Source organism: Pinus tabuliformis, chromosome 4_2, assembly GCF_031772625.1.
Source record: "Pinus tabuliformis cultivar Carrire ecotype Pingquan chromosome 4_2, CPIR1, whole genome shotgun sequence".
NCBI lineage: Eukaryota > Viridiplantae > Streptophyta > Pinopsida > Pinales > Pinaceae > Pinus > Pinus tabuliformis.
The window spans coordinates 525,873,885-525,892,858 of NC_142304.1; the positions used below are offsets into that span (position 1 = coordinate 525,873,885).

General features: G+C 36.5%; 1 protein-coding gene across 1 annotated transcript in view; it reads right to left on the reverse strand.

Annotated features, from left to right (window-relative positions):
* Nucleotides 1-18,974, reverse strand: part of LOC149170321 (THO complex subunit 3-like) — a 209,616-nt gene that overhangs the window by 80,167 nt on the left and 110,475 nt on the right. The window contains exon 6 of the mRNA XM_089428986.1: nt 17,449-17,506. Within this exon, the coding sequence (XP_089285112.1) occupies nt 17,449-17,506 (58 nt within the window). The remainder of the gene's footprint in view (nt 1-17,448; nt 17,507-18,974) is intronic.

Sequence of the window (18,974 nt, forward strand, 5' to 3'; positions counted from 1 at the left end):
AGAAGTCTAGTGCATAAAATTGTCATTCTTTGAGAATAGAGTTTCTAGGAAGAAAGGACCAATCCAAGCGTAGGTGAAAAGAGAAGGGAAAACATCATCTCTTCCACAAGTCCAAGGAAGGAAGGACCAATCCTAAGATTATCTAAAGAATTTTTCCTTGCAAGAATTTTTTGGGCTAGTACCTGAAAAAAATTAAAAAAAAAAAAACTATTTAAAAAAAAAATCATTTATCTTCAATAATTTGTGCTAAATAGTTAGATCTAGCTAAAAAGAGCATAAATCTTCATATCTGGGAGCAGATTTGGACTCATACTCCTCAGATCTGATAGATTAGATCTGTAAATTTAATTGTATAAATCTTTAGAAATTTCAAATTTTATTTTCTAACTTGGCATCTGGGTTTTCAATTTAATTTTTGTATATATGTGGGATCTGGGTTTTCAATTTAATTTTTGTGTATATGTGGGACCTGGGGTTTTATTTTTGTTTTGTGCAGGTTCAGATTTGAAGATTGTCAAGGAAAATTTGGGGTTTTGAGGCAGATCTAGGCCCTGGAGGGCAAGATGTAGCCTCAATTCTTTTGCTTGCAGGGAAAACAAACAACGAAATCATTCATTTGAAGATTCAGATCTGAGTTTTTTTTTATAGTGAAACCTGAGAGCAATTTAAAGCAGAGTTATATCAGTTTCAAAATTCGATTTTGGGCAAAAATTTTAATTTTTTTGGGATATCCTTTGGCTTCCTCATACTTTTTCTCTGCATTCTCCCTCTCTGCCTGCGTTAAACATCTTCGCAGCTCTCTGCTCGCCTTTCTTCTCTGCGATTTATCCGCAACCTTTCGCACCCTCATCTCCCCAACTCACATCTCCCCTCTGCGTGAGCCCCTCGCATCCCTATCCTCCCAGCTCGCTACTCTCTCTACATGCAGTCATTCCCTCAGCCCCACGTGTCTATCTCCTCTGCGTTCCTCACTCTTCCTTATTCGCTACCACTTGGCAGCCCTCCTCCTGCTGCTCGTGGCTACCATTCCCTTGCCTCGTGTCCCTTATCTCTCCTAGTCGGTATCCCTCATCCTCTCTCTACTTCGGGTCGTGTCCCTTACCCCTTCGTGTGAGCTCCTTTCCCTTCTCTACGCATCTCCCTCTGCATTCTCATCTCCTTCCTACTTCCTCGACCTACATACATAGTTTATTCCCTCACGCTGGTGTAAAGTCGACCTCCCAACATATCATATTTCAATTTAATTTTTTTTAAAGTGGCCATTGGCCCTTCAAAAAAATTAAATTAAATTTTTCACAAACATTTACCACATTAAAAACTGTTTATCACATTGGCCCTTCAAAAAAAATCTTTATAAACATTATCACATTAAATTTAATAGAAGCATGACACAAATTTTAAACTAAAGTTCTTTTATGAGTTTTTTTCAGAAGGGTTTTTTCGGCCTTTAATCTTTGAAATTTGTGGGGAAAATTTTAAAAATTTTATATAGTTAAGACAATATGATTTTTTAAATATCTATGAGTTTGACTATACAAGAAAATATTTTTTTGGATTTGAGACATTAGAAAAATTAATAAGTTCCATAATTATTTGAAGAGGTGTTTGTTCAGTAAATTGGCATTAATTAGCATCTAAATTTCATTGTTATCCTAAATATTAAATCGTTGAAATTTAAGTGCTTAGGCTTTCATTATTTGCATGCTTCAACTAAGTTTTGTGATCATTGGTTTTAATGCTTGATAATTATTGAGATCGCTCATTGTCTAAGAAGGAAATTAACTCTAAGTTTGGATCTATTTACTTGAGTTATTGGATATTTCTTGAATAATTAGTTTTGAGAATTTTCAAGTAATTGTGATCAGCATTTTTATTGAATACTCTATCGTGGACTTGTGGAAAATTGTATATCTTTCAGTTCTTGAAATTGAGTATTTTGAGCATCTGCATAATTGGGATTTTTCATTAAATTTTTGCTTAAGTACTTAGCATTTAACTCAGAATAAATCATAATCTAAGTGCTTTGAGTCTTTAACATCTCACTTCACTAAAACATCTTCTAAATTCCTCCTTGCATTCTGCATTCTAGGTTAATCTTGCATTTAATAATCAACCTCCAAGCATAAGTTTGGTTGAAAGAAAGATAAGAACACCTTTGTGTCTTCTCTTGAGAATTCTAGTCATTTTAGTGTCTTCTCCACAGCGCCAAAAGCACCGGGTATGTTAGATTTCAAGGTGAGGGATCGTTAGTCACACCCTCCTATGCTTCACCTTGACTTCTCTCTGCCATTTGCTATCAAGTTTAGGCTCAATACAGACAAAGATCAAAGGACATTTTTGGAATAGGCATTTAAATAAAATCAACCAAGATTCTTGCATTTCACTTAAGTCATAGGAATTGCATTTTCAAATAAAATAGTTAATCATTAAAGCAGTAGTTGCCAATCCTGTATTTGGTCCTAAATTTACTAAGCAAGAGAGTTGACTCCATAAGGCGCTGGTTTCAAACATCTAAATCTAATCGAATCCTTAAAGTCTTGCTAGATCTACAAAAAGTACTTGGCCGCTCAACTATGTCTCCCGAATTGGTTGGTTCCCAACTAGTCTTTCTTCCATCCATTTCCGTAGGGTCTACTCCCTTTAGTCTATTGTTGGGAGACAGATTAAACAAAGAGATTGGGGATCAGGGTGACAGCCCCCAATCTGAGCCATTGTCATAGTGCCTAAACATTCTATGCGACAACATTTTTTAGCGTCATTGTCGAGGACTAATTTATTGGACCTTGGCTTTGCGACATTTGTCTTAATCATCTTCATCTTCTCATTTCTCATCTTTCATCATTTCTTATCCCATCAACGCCACATTTTATGGCGCCATCGTATCACTCCATCTTTTCATCACCTTATCTTTTTCCTCTCACTATTCCTTTCATCTTCTCTATCTGCACATTTAGCACCCAGACATTTCGGTTGGTTTCCTGTTTAGGTCGTGACTCCATTGTTGGTCAAAGTTGTCGTTGATGTCAATATGGCATTGTTGAAGATGACTAAAACACTAATAATGTCCTAACACTAAGTGATTAAAAAACCTAGCCTTGACCTATGAATAAACCCTAAGTACATGCCCTCGGTACATGACAAACCCTTGATCTTGTTGAAGCAAGTCTAGCTTGACAAACCCTAGCTCTAGCATGGTTAAACCCTACATGTGTTGAAAAACCCTAAATGCATATGCCTAACTTGTCTATAAGACCCTAAGGGTTGTCATAAAATATATTCTTGGAAGAAAAAATTGGTATTAGAAAAAATCTCTATACATATGTGTGTGTATATATATATATATATGACATATATATAAGCCAATGCTGTACTATATATTGGAATTTATATTTATTAGACATATATATATTGGAAATATATGTTTCTTTTTATCTTGGCAAGCATACCCCTCATTGGTTCTCTCGTTTATCTCTTGGTGGTCCCTACCTATCCATGTTAACATTGCTCTCTACAACAGTCCTCTCCCTCAATGGTCCACTACACCTTAGCAACAACACAACATTCCTGCATCCCCACAACTTCGACAGTTAGCAGATTCAGTCCCATGTCTCGATCTGGAGATCAACGATCAAAAAGGGGAGTGGATTTGTCAACGTGCATTAGGAGTTAGCTCTCCCATTTTACCTCGCCGTCAGTCAAAACCACAGGTCTTAAAAATGCAAGTTGACTCGAATTTGGTTATGTTGGCCTCTTCTTACAGTCATGTCTTTCCAAATCCGTATTAATCATTGTATATATATGTGTGTGTGTGTCTGTGTGTTTCAATTGACACTCATTAGAGATCATCAATTGCAAGAGTAATATAAAAGAAGAGTGAGGATAATACATATTGAAACCTGGGATCGAGACAATGTTTCTAATTTTTTTGGAACAGTGTGAACCTGGCATCGAGGTCAACTCGGTGAAGAAGATAACCACAGAGCAGAAAAGAAGATTACCACAGAGCGGAAAAGAAGATTACTACAGAACGGAAAAGAAGATTACTAGTTCACATCTTGTGAACTAGAAGGGCTAATAGGATGAAATTTGGTGGAAGCATTCTAAATTGTGATTGGGTATATCTCTGTCCAGATTTGTAGCTTAGAAGCTCGGATTCATAAACCAGTGAAAGGCTCAGATTATCAACTTGTGAAGGCTCAGTTATTGACTAGTGAAAGGATCGGAATTGAACTGTGAGGATCGGAGCTATAAGTCTGTGATGACTCAGATTTCCAAGTCTGTGGAGCTCAGACTACAGCACAAACCTGTGGATGGTCATTTGTGGATGCTCTAAACCTGTGATAACTTCAATCTAAAGACAGTCACCTGTGGAAGCTCATTTAGAGCTCGGACCTGTAGTCTTAGCATTGAAGGGTTGTTCTGAGGATAAGATCTTCGGACTTGTGACTTTACTCTTTGCAATCCGGACTACATCTTGAACAGACTTGTCAGTATCTTGAAGCTAGATCTGAATTAGTGAAAAAGAAGCTCGGACCTGTGGTGAATTAACCTGTGGAAGAGTTACATATCTCGAACTTGTGGACAGTCTTCCTGTGGCAACTCAGTTTATTAATAAGGTTTGGACCTGCGTGTGACAGTCACCAATAAGAGCAGTCATCTGTGGGAGCTCAGATTACAGTGTTCTCATTTGTAGCATCTAGAAGTAACACATTCTTTATACCTATTTGGAGGACAGAATTATAACAGTGGTTTTGGGCATCATATTTGGAGCAGTGATTGAAAACTTTGTATACCCTTTTTTTAAGGCCTTCGTTAAGTCTTGTTGAAGGAGCATTGATGACTTAAGAAGTTTGGAGCATCTCTAGTATTGTTGAAGATCCCTTGAAGTCTAGTATGCAGATGTTGTGAAGACTTGTTGGCTTGTGAAGATTTGTGAAGACTTGTTGACCTGTGAAGACTAGTAAAGGCTTGTTGACTTGTGAAGCGTTCTTGGAGAAGCCTTCATTGTCTTGGAGAATTCTTGGGATAACTTATTGAAGACAACTTGGAGGTATTCTTGAAGACATTTGGAAGACTTGTAGACGCTGATCTTGGAGGCATCCTTGAAAATCATGATGCATTGTTGAAGACCCTCATGATGTGACCTTCGAGATTTTTGTTTGGGTAACATGAAGAGTTGTGGAGACACCTTCTAAGAAGACAAAGTTGCCATTGATAAGCTAAGTGCTTTGGAGATTAAGTGACGACATTATAAAAGACGAACTTGAAGATATTGTTAGGGCTTACTGCAGAAGACATTGGAAGCCTTGAAGTACTATTGACCTTATCTTGAAGAATTGAAGTCGAGGGTTGGAGCCCTAGATGATAGGAGTCCTCAAGAAGATCAGGTTGGAGCCTGTACCAGTGAAAGGGTTGGAGCCCTAAAGGTTGGTGCCTCATAGAGATAAGGTTGGAGCTTTGGGAAGATAGGGCTGGAGCCCTAGAGGTTGGAGCCTCGTGAAGTCCAAGTCTGTGCTTGGCAAAGTACAGGACGGAACCTGGTTATTGATATTGGTGTCTTCATCTAGGGTTGGAGCCCTAAACTATTATTGTACTTGATTCATTGTAAAAAAAAATAGGATTGAAGTCCTCGTTATATCTGATTAATAAAATCCTTTATTCGATATTGTTCACTTTGTGTTCTAATTATAAGTGATCTTAACTGATAAAAATAACAATTGAAAAGAAATATTGATTCACCCCCCCTCTCAGTATTACCAACATCCACTTCTTCATCCATTATTTCTCAGACAAGAAACCCTCCCTAATATCCATCTGCTTCTCTCCGACTAACATTTCGGTTTTTTTCCTTTTGGATCTTGGAGCTAGATTCATGTTCAAGTGGCGACTCCACTTCTTTCATTTCTTACAAGAATTTTTGCTAGAAGCTCGCTTCTTGTGGATCTATTGATTTTCTTGAGCAAGGATCTCTCTCTCTAGCATCCATTTGGCCCCTCCTTTTCCCTTTAAGCAAGTCATCATGGACTTGTTTGCTCCTTGTGATTTTACTAACTTTCAGGGAGCTCCACACGATTTCTCGCCTTTAGTCGGCAAGGCCATCAATGAGGTGCCCCCTTTTAGAGGTAACAAAGCTATTATTGTCAAGACTCACATTCAGAATGTCAATCTTTGCATAAGCAAGTGTCGCCCATATACCGACTATGAAGATGTGAAGATGCAACTTTTCATTCTCACCTTAGGTGATGATGCTTTGGATTGGTTCACTAAGTTCCCCGATAACACTTTTGATTCTCTTCAATCAATCATAGATGCCTTTGAAAATAAATATGGAGATAAGAGAAAGGTCAAAGCGAAGGTTGAAGTAAAGGAAACTAAAGAAACTGAAAATGATCTTATCAAGGAATTAACTCAAATGGTTAAGGATATGCAACTGAATCAAGCGCAGAAACTTGAGAGTATGGAGGTTAACCAGGCTCAACTCATCAAGAATATGGAACTTAATCAAGCAAAATTAATAGTCAATCATAAGAACAAAATGAGTTCCGTAGAAGCTAGATTAACAGTTGATCACGTCAGGGATACGGGTTTGATGCAGAACAGGTTGTTGGCTATAAAAGAAAAACATGTTGAGGAAATGACGATCATGGAATTTAATCACTCTAATCAAACAGCCACCACGCAGAATCATTTGATTACAATGGAAGCAAATCATGAGAAAGAAATGAGTGTTATTCAAGTAAATCATAACACAATGATAAAGGGCATGGAAGCTTATCAGATATCTCTTCAGAACAAATTGTTGGCCATGGAGGAAAAACAAGTACAATTAATAAAAGTTATGGAATCAAGTCATGCAAGGGAAATCAGTGCAATAGAAGTCAAGCATTCTGATCAAATGACTACTATTCAAAATAAGTTGACAAAATGGAAAGATCACATATACAAAAGTTCCAACTTAAGTCATATAATAAAGAGTCATCAACAGATCATAAGCCTCCTAGTCCACTGAAGCAATTCCCATCTCATCGCAAGGAGGTCACTTTTCCCATTAAGGACAAATTGACTATTGTTACAAAGGAAGTTAAGAAAGAACAAGCTTATGTGTCACCATTGACAAAGTATATTCAGAATAAGATTGGGCATACTTCAGATTCTTCAGATCTTTCGTCTGAACATCTTCAGGATCATGACAGGGAATTTGTAATGGTCTCATTATTGACATCACAACCCACCCAAAAGAAGAGCAAAAAACAGAAAAGAAGAAGGAAGTGATTTGATGCATTGGATGGCCGAGAGCAATATAATACTGCCATGAATCAGAATCCTAAAATGATTAAGATTGCACATGGCACATCAGAGAAACAACCTATGGATCTGCCAAAAAGCAAGCAAATGATTAAGAAGGATTTCATTGAACACATATGATGCCATGGGGCATCCTTTGTATTGTATTTCTAACCCTACACCTTGTCATTTAAGTGTTTCATTTCTGCCTTTAGATTAGATTTATATTTGGTAATAGAGCTTCTATTTAATGCACTTAATGTTATATGATGATTTTTGGATTTTTATTTGAATGGACGCTACTTATGTAATTTTCAGTGTTGCTTGGGTGCAGATTCTAGATTCTCACACTAATTCGGTGAAGCAATGTGTCCCGAAGTAGAGTCAGATGTTGACCACTCTGTGTCAACTACCCTATAGCAATGTACATTTTCACAAGAAAGCTCCATCATGATTAACTAGTGAGATCATCTAGATTTCATCATCATCATCAGTCATCATTTTGCAGAAGTTGTAAACTCATTCTGCAAGTTTATAATGTAAATGATCATAGTAAGATCATCTAAGCATGTAACAACCTAGGTAATCCTACTTTTTTGGTGAATTTCTATCCTAAGAGGTTTTTTGTCTCACCGATTCATGTGTGTTTCTAAACACAGATGATCGACAAAGTTTTTCCCTCCGACATCACCCCAAAGTTAGAGTGGATTTTGTCATCAAAATATTAGGTAATTCATAGCATTCTAGTCGAATCTTTTGTAAAGTGATTTGGGAATAATTTTAGCTAACTGGCTAAATTATTTTATTACAAATCACTTGGTCTACTAGATCAAATTTGAGTCGCAGAATTGGGTAAAATAATGAGGGTCTATAACAAACAGGTGTCCCCCCTTCATGTATTAAATTGTAATATCATGATGTAAAAAGTATTTTAGTGCATGGTCCCTCAAAATTAGACACGATGGCTAACATATTTGAGAGTTAGAAAAATTATTAATCCCTCATGAGTCAATTATTTAAATTTCCTGGCAAAAATAAATTAAAATCCTAAGCCAAAATTTTAATTAATTTTAAGTCCCAGGAAACATTAATTCTCCAAATTTAAAAAATCGTGGGTTCTAGAAGAATTAATTTTTGGAGGTCCCTAGCCAAGGGAATATTGAAAATTTCAAGAGATTTTAAACCCTTGGGCCTCGATAGTTAAGTCAAAGTCAATTTTAGAGGAAATCAACTCAAAATAATTAATTTTCAGATGATTAAAATTCAATTAAATGAAAAATTCGAATTTTCTAAATAATAATAAAAAAATTGATGGAGGAGATTAAAAGATAATCAAACATTTTTCAACGTCGAAATTACTTTGACAGGAATCAAGCCAACTAGCCGTTGGAAAATTAATCTATAAATTAGAGGTCATTTGTCACATCAAAATATCTGATCTTTTAGATCGTGTACTAGCTTTTGAAGCCCTCTTGTAATCTTATTTCTGGAATAATAACAACGCAAAGTCTTTGGGGTTTTATTGATGGCAGTGTTCCTCTCTGGTATTTTAAGGTAATATTGTTCTTAATATTCAGTTGATTTTATTTGATAAGTTGTTGGTTAGTAGCTTTCGTAGAGTAATCTATTGCATGGATAACTTACTTAAATTATTGGGTTTAAAGTAGCATTATAATTTAATTTGATTAGCAAGTATCTCTAATCTTTGAAAAATTAATCATTATTTTATATATCTATTCATTTAATAGCTTAAATTCTAAGTGTGCAGAAATTGGGTGTTTGGGGAAGTCCTCAATTGAACTAGCCGACTCCTGAGATATAAGATCTGGAGAGCTTTCCTGATTACAATCATAAGATTATCTAATGATTTTTTTGTTGCACGGATTTTCTAGGCTAATACCTAAATTAAAAGAACAAAAAAAATAAAAATTAAATTAAAAATTAAAAATTAATAAATAAAAAAAACATTTATCTTCAATAATTTGTGCTAAATAGTTAGATCTAGCTAAAAAGAGCATAAATCTTCAGATCTAAGAGCAGAGTTCGACTCATACTCCTCAGATCTGATAGATATGTAAATTTAATTGTATAAATCCTTAGAAATTTCAAATTTTATTTTCTAACTTGGGATCTGGGTTTTCAATTTAATTTTTGTATATATGTGGGGTCTAGGGTTTTATTTTTGTCTTGTGTAGGTTCAGATCTGAAAATTGTCAAGGAAAATTTGGGGTTTTGAGGCAGATCTAGGCCCTGGAGGGCAAGATCTAGCCTCAATTTTTTTGCTTGCAGAGATAAAAAACAAAAAAATCATTCATTTGAAGATTCAGATCTGAGTTTCCTTTTTTATAGTGAATTCTGACAGCAATTTAAAGTAGAGTTATATCACTTTCGGAATTCGATTTTGGGCAAAAATTTTAAATTTTGAATAAAATTTTAAATTTTTTGGGCTAGCCCTTGGCTTCCTCAAGCTTTTTCTCTGCAGCCTCCCTCTCTACCTGTGTTAAACATTCCCTCAACTCTCTGCTCGCCTTTCTCCTTTGTGATTTATCCTCAGCCTTTCGCACCCTCATCTCCCTAACTCCCATATCCTCTCTGCATGAGCCCCTGACATCCCTAGCCTCCCAGCTCGTTGCTCTCTCTGCACGCAGTCATTCCCTCTGTCGCATTCCCTCAGCCCTGTGTGTCTATCTCCTCTGCGTTCCTCACTCTTCCCTATTCACTGCCTAATCCTAGTTCCATCCAACTGCTCACTGCCTCTTGGCAACCCTTCTCCTGCTACTCGCAGCTCCCATTCCTTTGCCTCGTGTCCCTTATCTCTCCTGGCCTATATCCCTCATCCTCTCTCTGTGTCGTATCCCTCATCCTCTCTCTGCATTGCGTCCCTCATCCTCTCTTTGTGTCACATTCCTTACCCCTTCGCATGAGCTCCTTTCCCTTCTTTGTGCAGCTCCCTCTGCATTCTCATCTCCTTTCTACTCGTTGCTACCTCTTCCAATGTTCCTTGACCTACATACATCATTTATTCCCTCATGCTGGTGTAAATTCGACCTCCCAACATAGAAGCGTGACACAAATTTTAAACTAAAGTTCTTTTTTGAGTTTTTGTGATAATGGTTTTTTGGGCCTTTAATCTTTGAAATTTTTGTGGGGAAAATTTTAAAATTTTTATATAGTTAAGGCAATATAATTTTTTAAATATCTTTGAGTTTGATTATACAAGAAAATATATTTTTATGGATTCGAGACATTAGAAAAATCAATAAGTTCCAGAATTTTTTGAAGAGGTGTTTGTTCAGTGAATTGCCATTAATTAGTATCTAAATTTCATAGTTATCCTAAATATTAAATCGTTGAAATTTAAGTGCTTAGGCTTTCATTATTTGCATGCTTCAACTATTATTTGCATGCTTCAACTAAATTTTGTGATCATTGGTTTTAATGCTTGATAATTATTGAGATTGCTCATTGTCTAAGAAGGAAATTAACCCTAAGTTTGGATCTATTTACTTGAGTTATTAGATATTTCTTGAATAAATAGTTTTGAGAATTTTCAAGAAATTGTGATCAGCATTTTTATTGAATACTCTATCGTGGACTTGTGGAAAATTATATATCTTTCAGTGCTTGAAATTGAGTATTTTGAGCATCTGCTTATTTGGGGTTTTTCATCAAATTTTCGCTTAAGTACTTAACATTTAACTCAGAATAAATCGTAATCTAAGTGCTTTGAGTCTTTAACATCTCCCTTCACTAAAACATCTTCTAAAATCCTCCTTGCATTATGCATTCTAGGTTAATCTTAAATTTAATAATCAACCTTCAAGCATAAGTTTGGTTGAAACAAAGATAGGAACACCTATGTGTCTTTTCTTGATAAGTCTAATCTTTTTAGTGTTTAAAGTGGTGACCTTGCAGTCGTCAAAGCCACAGCCACTGCAGCATTGAAGGCACCGGATACGTTAGATTTCAAGGAGAGGGATCGTTAATCACACCCTCGTGTGTTTCACCTTGTCTTCTCTCGACCATTCGCTATTAAGTTTAGGCTCAATACAGACAAAGATCAAAGGACATTTTTAGAATAGGCATTTAAATAAAATCAACCAAGATTCTTGCATTTCACTTGAGTCATAGAAATTGCATTTTCATATAGGATAGTTAATCATTAAAGCAGCAGTTTCCCATCCTGTACTTGGTCCTAAATTTACTAAGCAAGAGAATTGACTCCATAAGGCACTGGTTTCAAACATCTAAATCTAATCGACTCCTTAAAGTCTTGCTAGATCTATAACAAGTACTTGGCCGCTCAACTGTGTCTCCCGGATTGGTTGATTCCCAACTAGTCTTTCTTCCATCCATTTCCGTAAGGTATACTCCCCTTAGTCTGTTGTTGTGAGACAGCTTAACAGAGAGATTGGGGATCAAGGTGACAGCCCTCGATCTAATCCGTTGTCGCGATGCCTAGACATTTTGTGTGACAACAAGTTAAAAAGGAGCAATCCGAGATAAAAACAATTGAGGCCTTGTGCATAAACGCTAATCTGAAGAAAGACAGATCAAAGACTCAAATGTTTGGCTTGGCATTTAATTTTGGTTTTTATGATTTTTGGGTTATAGTTACTAGCTATTGTTGATCAATTCAATGAGGAAATTTTGTCAACTTCTAGAGCATACTTCACTTATCTCATGACAACCAAATTCAGCCTTCTAAGCAACTCCAAATTTGGCCCTTTTTGTAGTTGATCTCGTTCTATATTATCCTAAGATTCGACCCTCTGTCGCCTCAAAACTTTGGCCCTGGGAAGAAAGTTCTAACCCCTCTGTAGCTAGACCTTGAGGCAAGAATTTCGGCCTATTACAGACCTATGCTTTTGCATAAAGCCCAAGGAAATTCAGGCCCCTCTGCGGCGAGCGAAATTTGTACCTAAGGTAAAGATTTTTTTACTATGGTGGTTCATCCCTAAGGCAAGAGTTTCGGCCTCTTATAGCAAATCTCATACTAGAGGTAAAGAGAGGTATTTGTCCTATGCTTTGACCATGACCTGGACTTGATTTTGGGCAAACACTAGCAAGCTTAGTATCAAGTTTTTGTATCAAACCTTGAGTAGATTTTGAACAATCTTTAGATCGGCTTTTAGATCAAACCTTAAACAAGACTTGCAGAGCTTTGAATCTAAAGCCTTTATGCAAACTTGAAGATCCTTGGAGCAGACCATTTTGAAGCTGACTTGAAGACACCCTTACGAAGACTTGAAGATGCTTGAAGCATACCATTTTGGAGTAGACTTGAAGACCTCCTTGAAGCAGATCTTAAATCATAGGAGACTTTGTAGTAGACTTCTTCTGCAACAAACTTTAATATGAATTTCTAGCAAACTTCATTTGGAACATTTCTTGAAGTTGTTTTTTCACAAGTAGACTTTGACACTTGTACCAGACCATTGATGCGTGTTCCTAGAGCAGATCTTTGGAGCCCTTATAAAAATCTTGGAGTAAGTTGTTGAGTTAAAGATAGAATGAAAGTTTTTTAATGATCTAAGGGCATGGATAGTGTTGTAATCGAGTCATTGTCCCTAGTACAGAAGCCCAAGAAAATCTTATTTTATCTGTTATTCTATAGGGTGGCAAAGTGGTGCTAGGGAGGGAAGTTGTAGCTTCTTTCAGGAGGTTGTTGTCTCCTTCTAGTGGGAGATGGTACATCTTTGGGTTGTAGCCCTTCCAGTTATAGTTGGTAAACCTAAAGTTGTAGCTTCCTTTGTAATATATATATATATATATATATACTTGAAAAGGCAATTTGAAGATGATGTTCAGGTTCTTTGACTTGAAGATGACTTAGCTTGCCCTTGAGAGTGCAATAGACCTCTTTCCTTGCCTTGGACAACGTCAAACATTACTATGTGGAGCGCAAGATCATCATGAATTATGAGACTACCAAAAAGACTAATGGCCATGGCAAAATAGGTCTGCATACATTGAAAAAAATATAATCTATGCAGGAAATAAAAGGTAGGTGTGCTAAGACAATAATGAGATGGGCATTTCCACCCTTAGACAGTGTGATCACCATTACAAGGCTAACACAAAAAGTGTTCCTTTAAGCCATGTGTGCTAATAGATCCACCTTCATGATACCTGAATACCAACCAAAGACATAAGCATGTCCATCATGGTGGGGGGTTACCACCCACCTGGGGATGTCTAGCAAAGCCATAAAACCAAGCACCGTGAAGATAAAGCTAAAAACACGGATCATAACCATCCAGCTAAGAGGAACTAGGCTACACTTTCACATTTCATCTCGCATGGCCTACAGGACCAAATGATTTAGGCTTACAAATGGTGTGGTCCTTTGTCAAAATTTTGGGGTACCCCTATTGAAAAAGGGATAATATGACCCATCTCCAAAAAAGGAGGAAAAGGAGGGGCTTTTGGTGCACCATCCAGCTTCCAAAGACCCTTACAAAGGTTTCCAAAGTGCATTATGTCCATAAACTTCCCAACATGTGCCAATTAAGACAACTGGTACCTCCTTCCAAGTGGATCTATGGGCTCTCACATTTCTATGTCATCAACTAATCTGTCTTCTAACTTAGACAAGGGCTTCAGAGGTACACATCCATGGTCATAAAAACCCCTCTTGTCCATGCAAATGAGAATTTCAATTGTGGGAAAGGACTTCAATGCAAAACAAAACAAGTTCCTTCAGAAAATTACAGACACTTTGATGGACAAAGCTGATATCCACTTTTCAAGGTATAAAATGTAGCCATCATGTTGAAAATTCAAGTGCAATATAGACTAGCACTAATTTTTGAATCAGTACTTGCCAGAGGTTTGCCAGTGATATACTAATATACATTTGATATGCATTTGACAATACTGATTTGTCATAGTGATAATGAAAGTGATGACCTCTGATAGTGATAGCTCTTATCCCTATGACATGGATGTTACTTCTTGTGACAATGATATGGCAGCAGCTCTCTAGAGATCAGATCGTTCAGTTCACAAACATAGTTGTGAACTGACTTGGGTTGGCCCTAGGAGGCCTGATGTGATTGATGAATCTCATTCTTATTGTACTTTGTATTTCAACTGAGCAATTGATGAATATCTAAGAAGAGGAATTTGGTTGGGTTTACCCCCCTGTGGGGTTTTGCCTGTCTCTAACCTAAATCCTGGAGTTTCTATTGTGCATATTTTTCTTCTATTGTTCTTTGTTCCACTGCATTACTGATGTTATTGTTCTCTCTACATAATTGCTAATGATGAAATGATGCTATGGGGTGAATGTTATATGATGATGTCAAAAAGTTTGAAGATGCAATTATCTATAGTAGAGAACAATATAGCCCTAAAATTAACAAGATCCAATAGTCTGAATGGGTGCCATTGAGGGCTGAGCCGATTTGATTACTAGATGGCCAACTTGCACTTCTTGTGGAGCCAAAACAAATATTCAAAATTCAAATTTTTCTTTTGACAAGGTCATGAAAAAGATGCCTTATAATTTTCTTTTTGACAAATAAATGAAGAATATACTTTTCTTTTGAGCATGGAACACATCAATGATAAAAATATATTAATATGAAGACCAACCATAGCTACAAAATTCAACACACCAAGGGTGTAGAAACATCCCAAGTCATGATTAAAACATCATTCCAAAAGTGTCCCTTTAAATTTATTCCATCACGACATAAGTTGGCATTAGACCAAATATGCACAGGTCAGCTCAGCGCTGCATACTATTTTCGGTCAGCCTCATCAAAAAAAAAAAAAAAAAATCTCTGTTAGGATTCACTTTATGTCAGCGTTCCCTTTCTTTCCACCTCAATATGAAAGCTGCAAGGATAGGTCAGCTCCATAAAATTACCTCAGCGTTCCATATGTGTGTGTTGTGTATGTATCTATATATACACACCACACAAATTAGGCGCATTACTTCATATAAACCTTCTGAATTATCACAGCCCTCTGATCCAGTGTGCATCATCTTGAACAGTCTACCACTCCAGTGCTACAATGTTTCATTATGGCTAATTCTGTTCTCCAAATATACCTTTAAATCACTGTCAACAATACAGTCATAGTCTTTACTGTATTCTATCATCCGATGCAACTTTCTGGCTCAGTAGTACTTCATAAGGTCACACAATTCATCTCTGGGTTTTTAACATCAGACTTCACCCAAGCTACAGTACCAAATGGATGCATAACTCAGCTGTGTCAGAAGTGACAATCAAATCTGCTGACATAAACCACAAAATGGACTCCACTGAACAACACCACTAGGTCTATTTTGATGCAGACATCACCCAAGCAAGTTAATGCTTGGAGATTTCACCTTTTAGTGCTGTTGTTATCGTACTTCAAAAAAACATCTCATTGGAATATGTTCACAACAAATCCACTACTGAAATACTTAGAAGCCCAGAATAAGATGATTTGCAGTGGCTCGTAAGGGAGGAAAATCTAGAAAATTTAACATGTCCATATAGTGATTTCTGAGATAACACCAGCAAAGCCTGAACCATTCCTTGTATATTGGGTACTCACTTCTCCTACAAGATTCCAGAAACAACACCAGTACTATTTTGATCTTCTTCAAGACCTCTTGCAAACAGGTGAGAAACAGGAACCCTAGATAGGGAAACCTCCTTTGTGTTGGATCTGTCCCACACTAAGAAACGGAAGTAGCTGTCTAAGTGACAGTGGCAACACATCCGTGTTTCACTCAGCCATAATACCTTATGTGGGCTTTGCACTAGGGGTGAATGATTCCGTGATACAGTCCCTAACCTCCTCTGCACCAAGTTCAAGGTGTATACCTAAACTTTATTACCTCCTCCCCAATTTCACAAACCACGCTACCGCTTTTGCAACCTCTACTTTAACTTGACAAATGTCCCGATTCACAAAAAGGTTCCCTCGAATCACTCTTTTGTGCATGGATTGATAACTACTTTAAAGAACAATACCAACACCAAATTCAAAAGTTCCTCATTAAATAACCTAACAAAATATTTTCTACAATAGCTTCCTTTGAAGAAAGGAGTTTTACCCATTAACGTGTTGCAATTCTTGCATAATGTCGTACTCTTGAACTTTTGGACCCTTTATGTTGCTGAGACTTCATCACTAGGATTAACTCATAAGATCATATCAAAATATTAAGCTGACAAATTAAGATGAAAATCAAAACATTATCTCCATATACATACATGATCCTTGTGCTCCCAAGATACATGATGTCTTTGGATTATTTTAAACTCAACTGTGTATTATTTTGGTTAATCCCCAATTTATCTCGAAATCACAAGCACATAGTCTTGCTTGACATAAACGGGCATCACATCTCTCACATGGTTCACTTCCTTTAATCCAAGAGTCATTAATTTTCTAAGTACACATCTATACCCATTTTAGTCATTCAATTACTTATCTGGAAGTCACATGCACAGTCTTGGTTGACAGAAATGGGCATCTCATCTCTCAAAAGGTTCACTTCTGTTAGTCCAAGGACCATCAATTTCCTAAGTTCATACACCTCTCTACCCATTTAAGTCATTACATTCTTTTGTTTCAATCCCTGGTATTGTAGCCAACCAAAGTTGGAACCCATGACCTTCCCAAAACCTAAACACAACAATCATGCCGAAATGTCGAACAAAACTTCCCAACATTACAAGTTTAAAATGAAACATAATGAATAGACAGTGTCTGCACAAATGACTTAAAACTTCAAAACAGTAGGAGATGCAAAATAGCAATATTTACAAAAAGGGGGACTTTTATACACATCGAGCTCATATCAACATGATGTTGGGGAAGCAATTATTCACCCATCCAGAATTAAGTATGATTACCTAAAGAAGACTTCCTAATTAAAACTTCTTAGCGATGATACCCTAGGTTTATAAACCCTTCACATAACCCATGAAGTCACTACAACAATTGAGCACATTATAATTTATCAACTACATGTGTATTTAATACATCACCAAGTAAATTAAAAGACAAAAGATAACAAATTTTTAGCCAACAGCCGTTTGTTCTTTAATCAATATTTGCCAGATATAATATAAAACATCGCAATTTGAAAGGACAAAACATAGAGACTAAAATGTAATAATAAGCATTGAAACAAAGAGATTTCCTTACCATTTCCTGTTGTGAGAAAGAAAAGCTCTCCAGTTGTATTCCAAGCTATTTCATTCACCTAAGGGCCAGACATACTAAAATAAGTGTTGCACTCACAATTAAATTTACAGCATTAAATTTCAGAAGTGAGCGCAATGAAATCACCAAAGCCATCAAATAAATCTAAGCAATCAGATATAAAAACCAAAGCTATACAATTAGAGAATTTTGAAGCCAAATCTTATGTTGCTTGCTACTTTGAATCAAGAAAACTTGAACTGTTGATCACTATAAAGACCAATTCCATAGGATACACACGGGAGAAAAGCATCCCATCATATCCATTCCAAATAAGCTAATCACTCTAAAGGGTGAAAATAAGAGATTGCAACGATCGTAAGCCAGGTAGCTACCTAGCAATTTTCATCATGTAATCATTTTTGCTTCTTGTCATTCTATATTTTTTCATAATTCCCTAATTATGGTGATTATTTTTACAAACTCTTATAGACCAACTACAATATGTGAGAATGGTGATCAAAATGAAAACATAGGAAAATGAAAGGACCTAAAAAACCATGGATGTAGAATATGAATGAATGATATTTTAACGTCCACGAGACTAAAAATAGTCTATGGGACCACCAGCCTCCCTGCTTTTCGCCTTTTGCAATTCAATCATTTTCTTATTCAAATTGATGATGAGCTGACCCAACCTTCTAACAGTTCCCTCACTGAAAAGACAATGCCAAGGGACCAATGCTAACATATTTCCATAATTGTCTCTGATGTCTCTGAAAGCATCACATTCCAAAATGAAATGTTTTTCTGATTCCACTGCCCAGAAGTGAAAAAAGTACACACCCATTCTTCCCAAGCTTCTTTAGGTCTTTTCCACCGTCTTGTTTCACACCAAAGTTGATGCGAGTTAGTTCTTAATTGAGCAATAAGAATCTATAAAGTCTTCCTTCACGGATCCCAATCATCCTTCCATCTTCTATGCTTGACTTTTTATCCCATACTACAACGTTTCTATCTATGAAAGCAATTCTATCACCTTTATCTTCTAGACATGAAATAGAAAGTAAATTCTTGTGCAAACCTGGAACAAACAAGATATTGTTGAGATGAATATTTCCTCAATTCTCCAGCTCTAGTGAGGTTGATCCAATTCCTCTCACAGGGTAGCTCCTATTATCACCAGGCTCTACAGAGTAAAAGGACTTTCCTTTTAACAATGTTTTTAGTTGCTTATGTTGACCAGTCATATGTCTCGATGTTCCACTATCGATTACCCAAATATTCTCATCTTGAAATGTGTCGGTGACTGCCGAGAATAGTCCTCCGTGCTTTGTAGATATCTTGGTTAATTCCTTCTTAAGAGAAAATAACAGGTCGTATACTTCTTTTATGTCGTTCTTGAGATGACTTCCCACCATTGTACACTTCGTTAGGAACTTCTTCAATGTAGAAGATATCTTCATTATGCCCTTAGCCAATCTTAGCTCTAATACCATGTTGAGAAATCTATAGGGCAAAAGATAGGA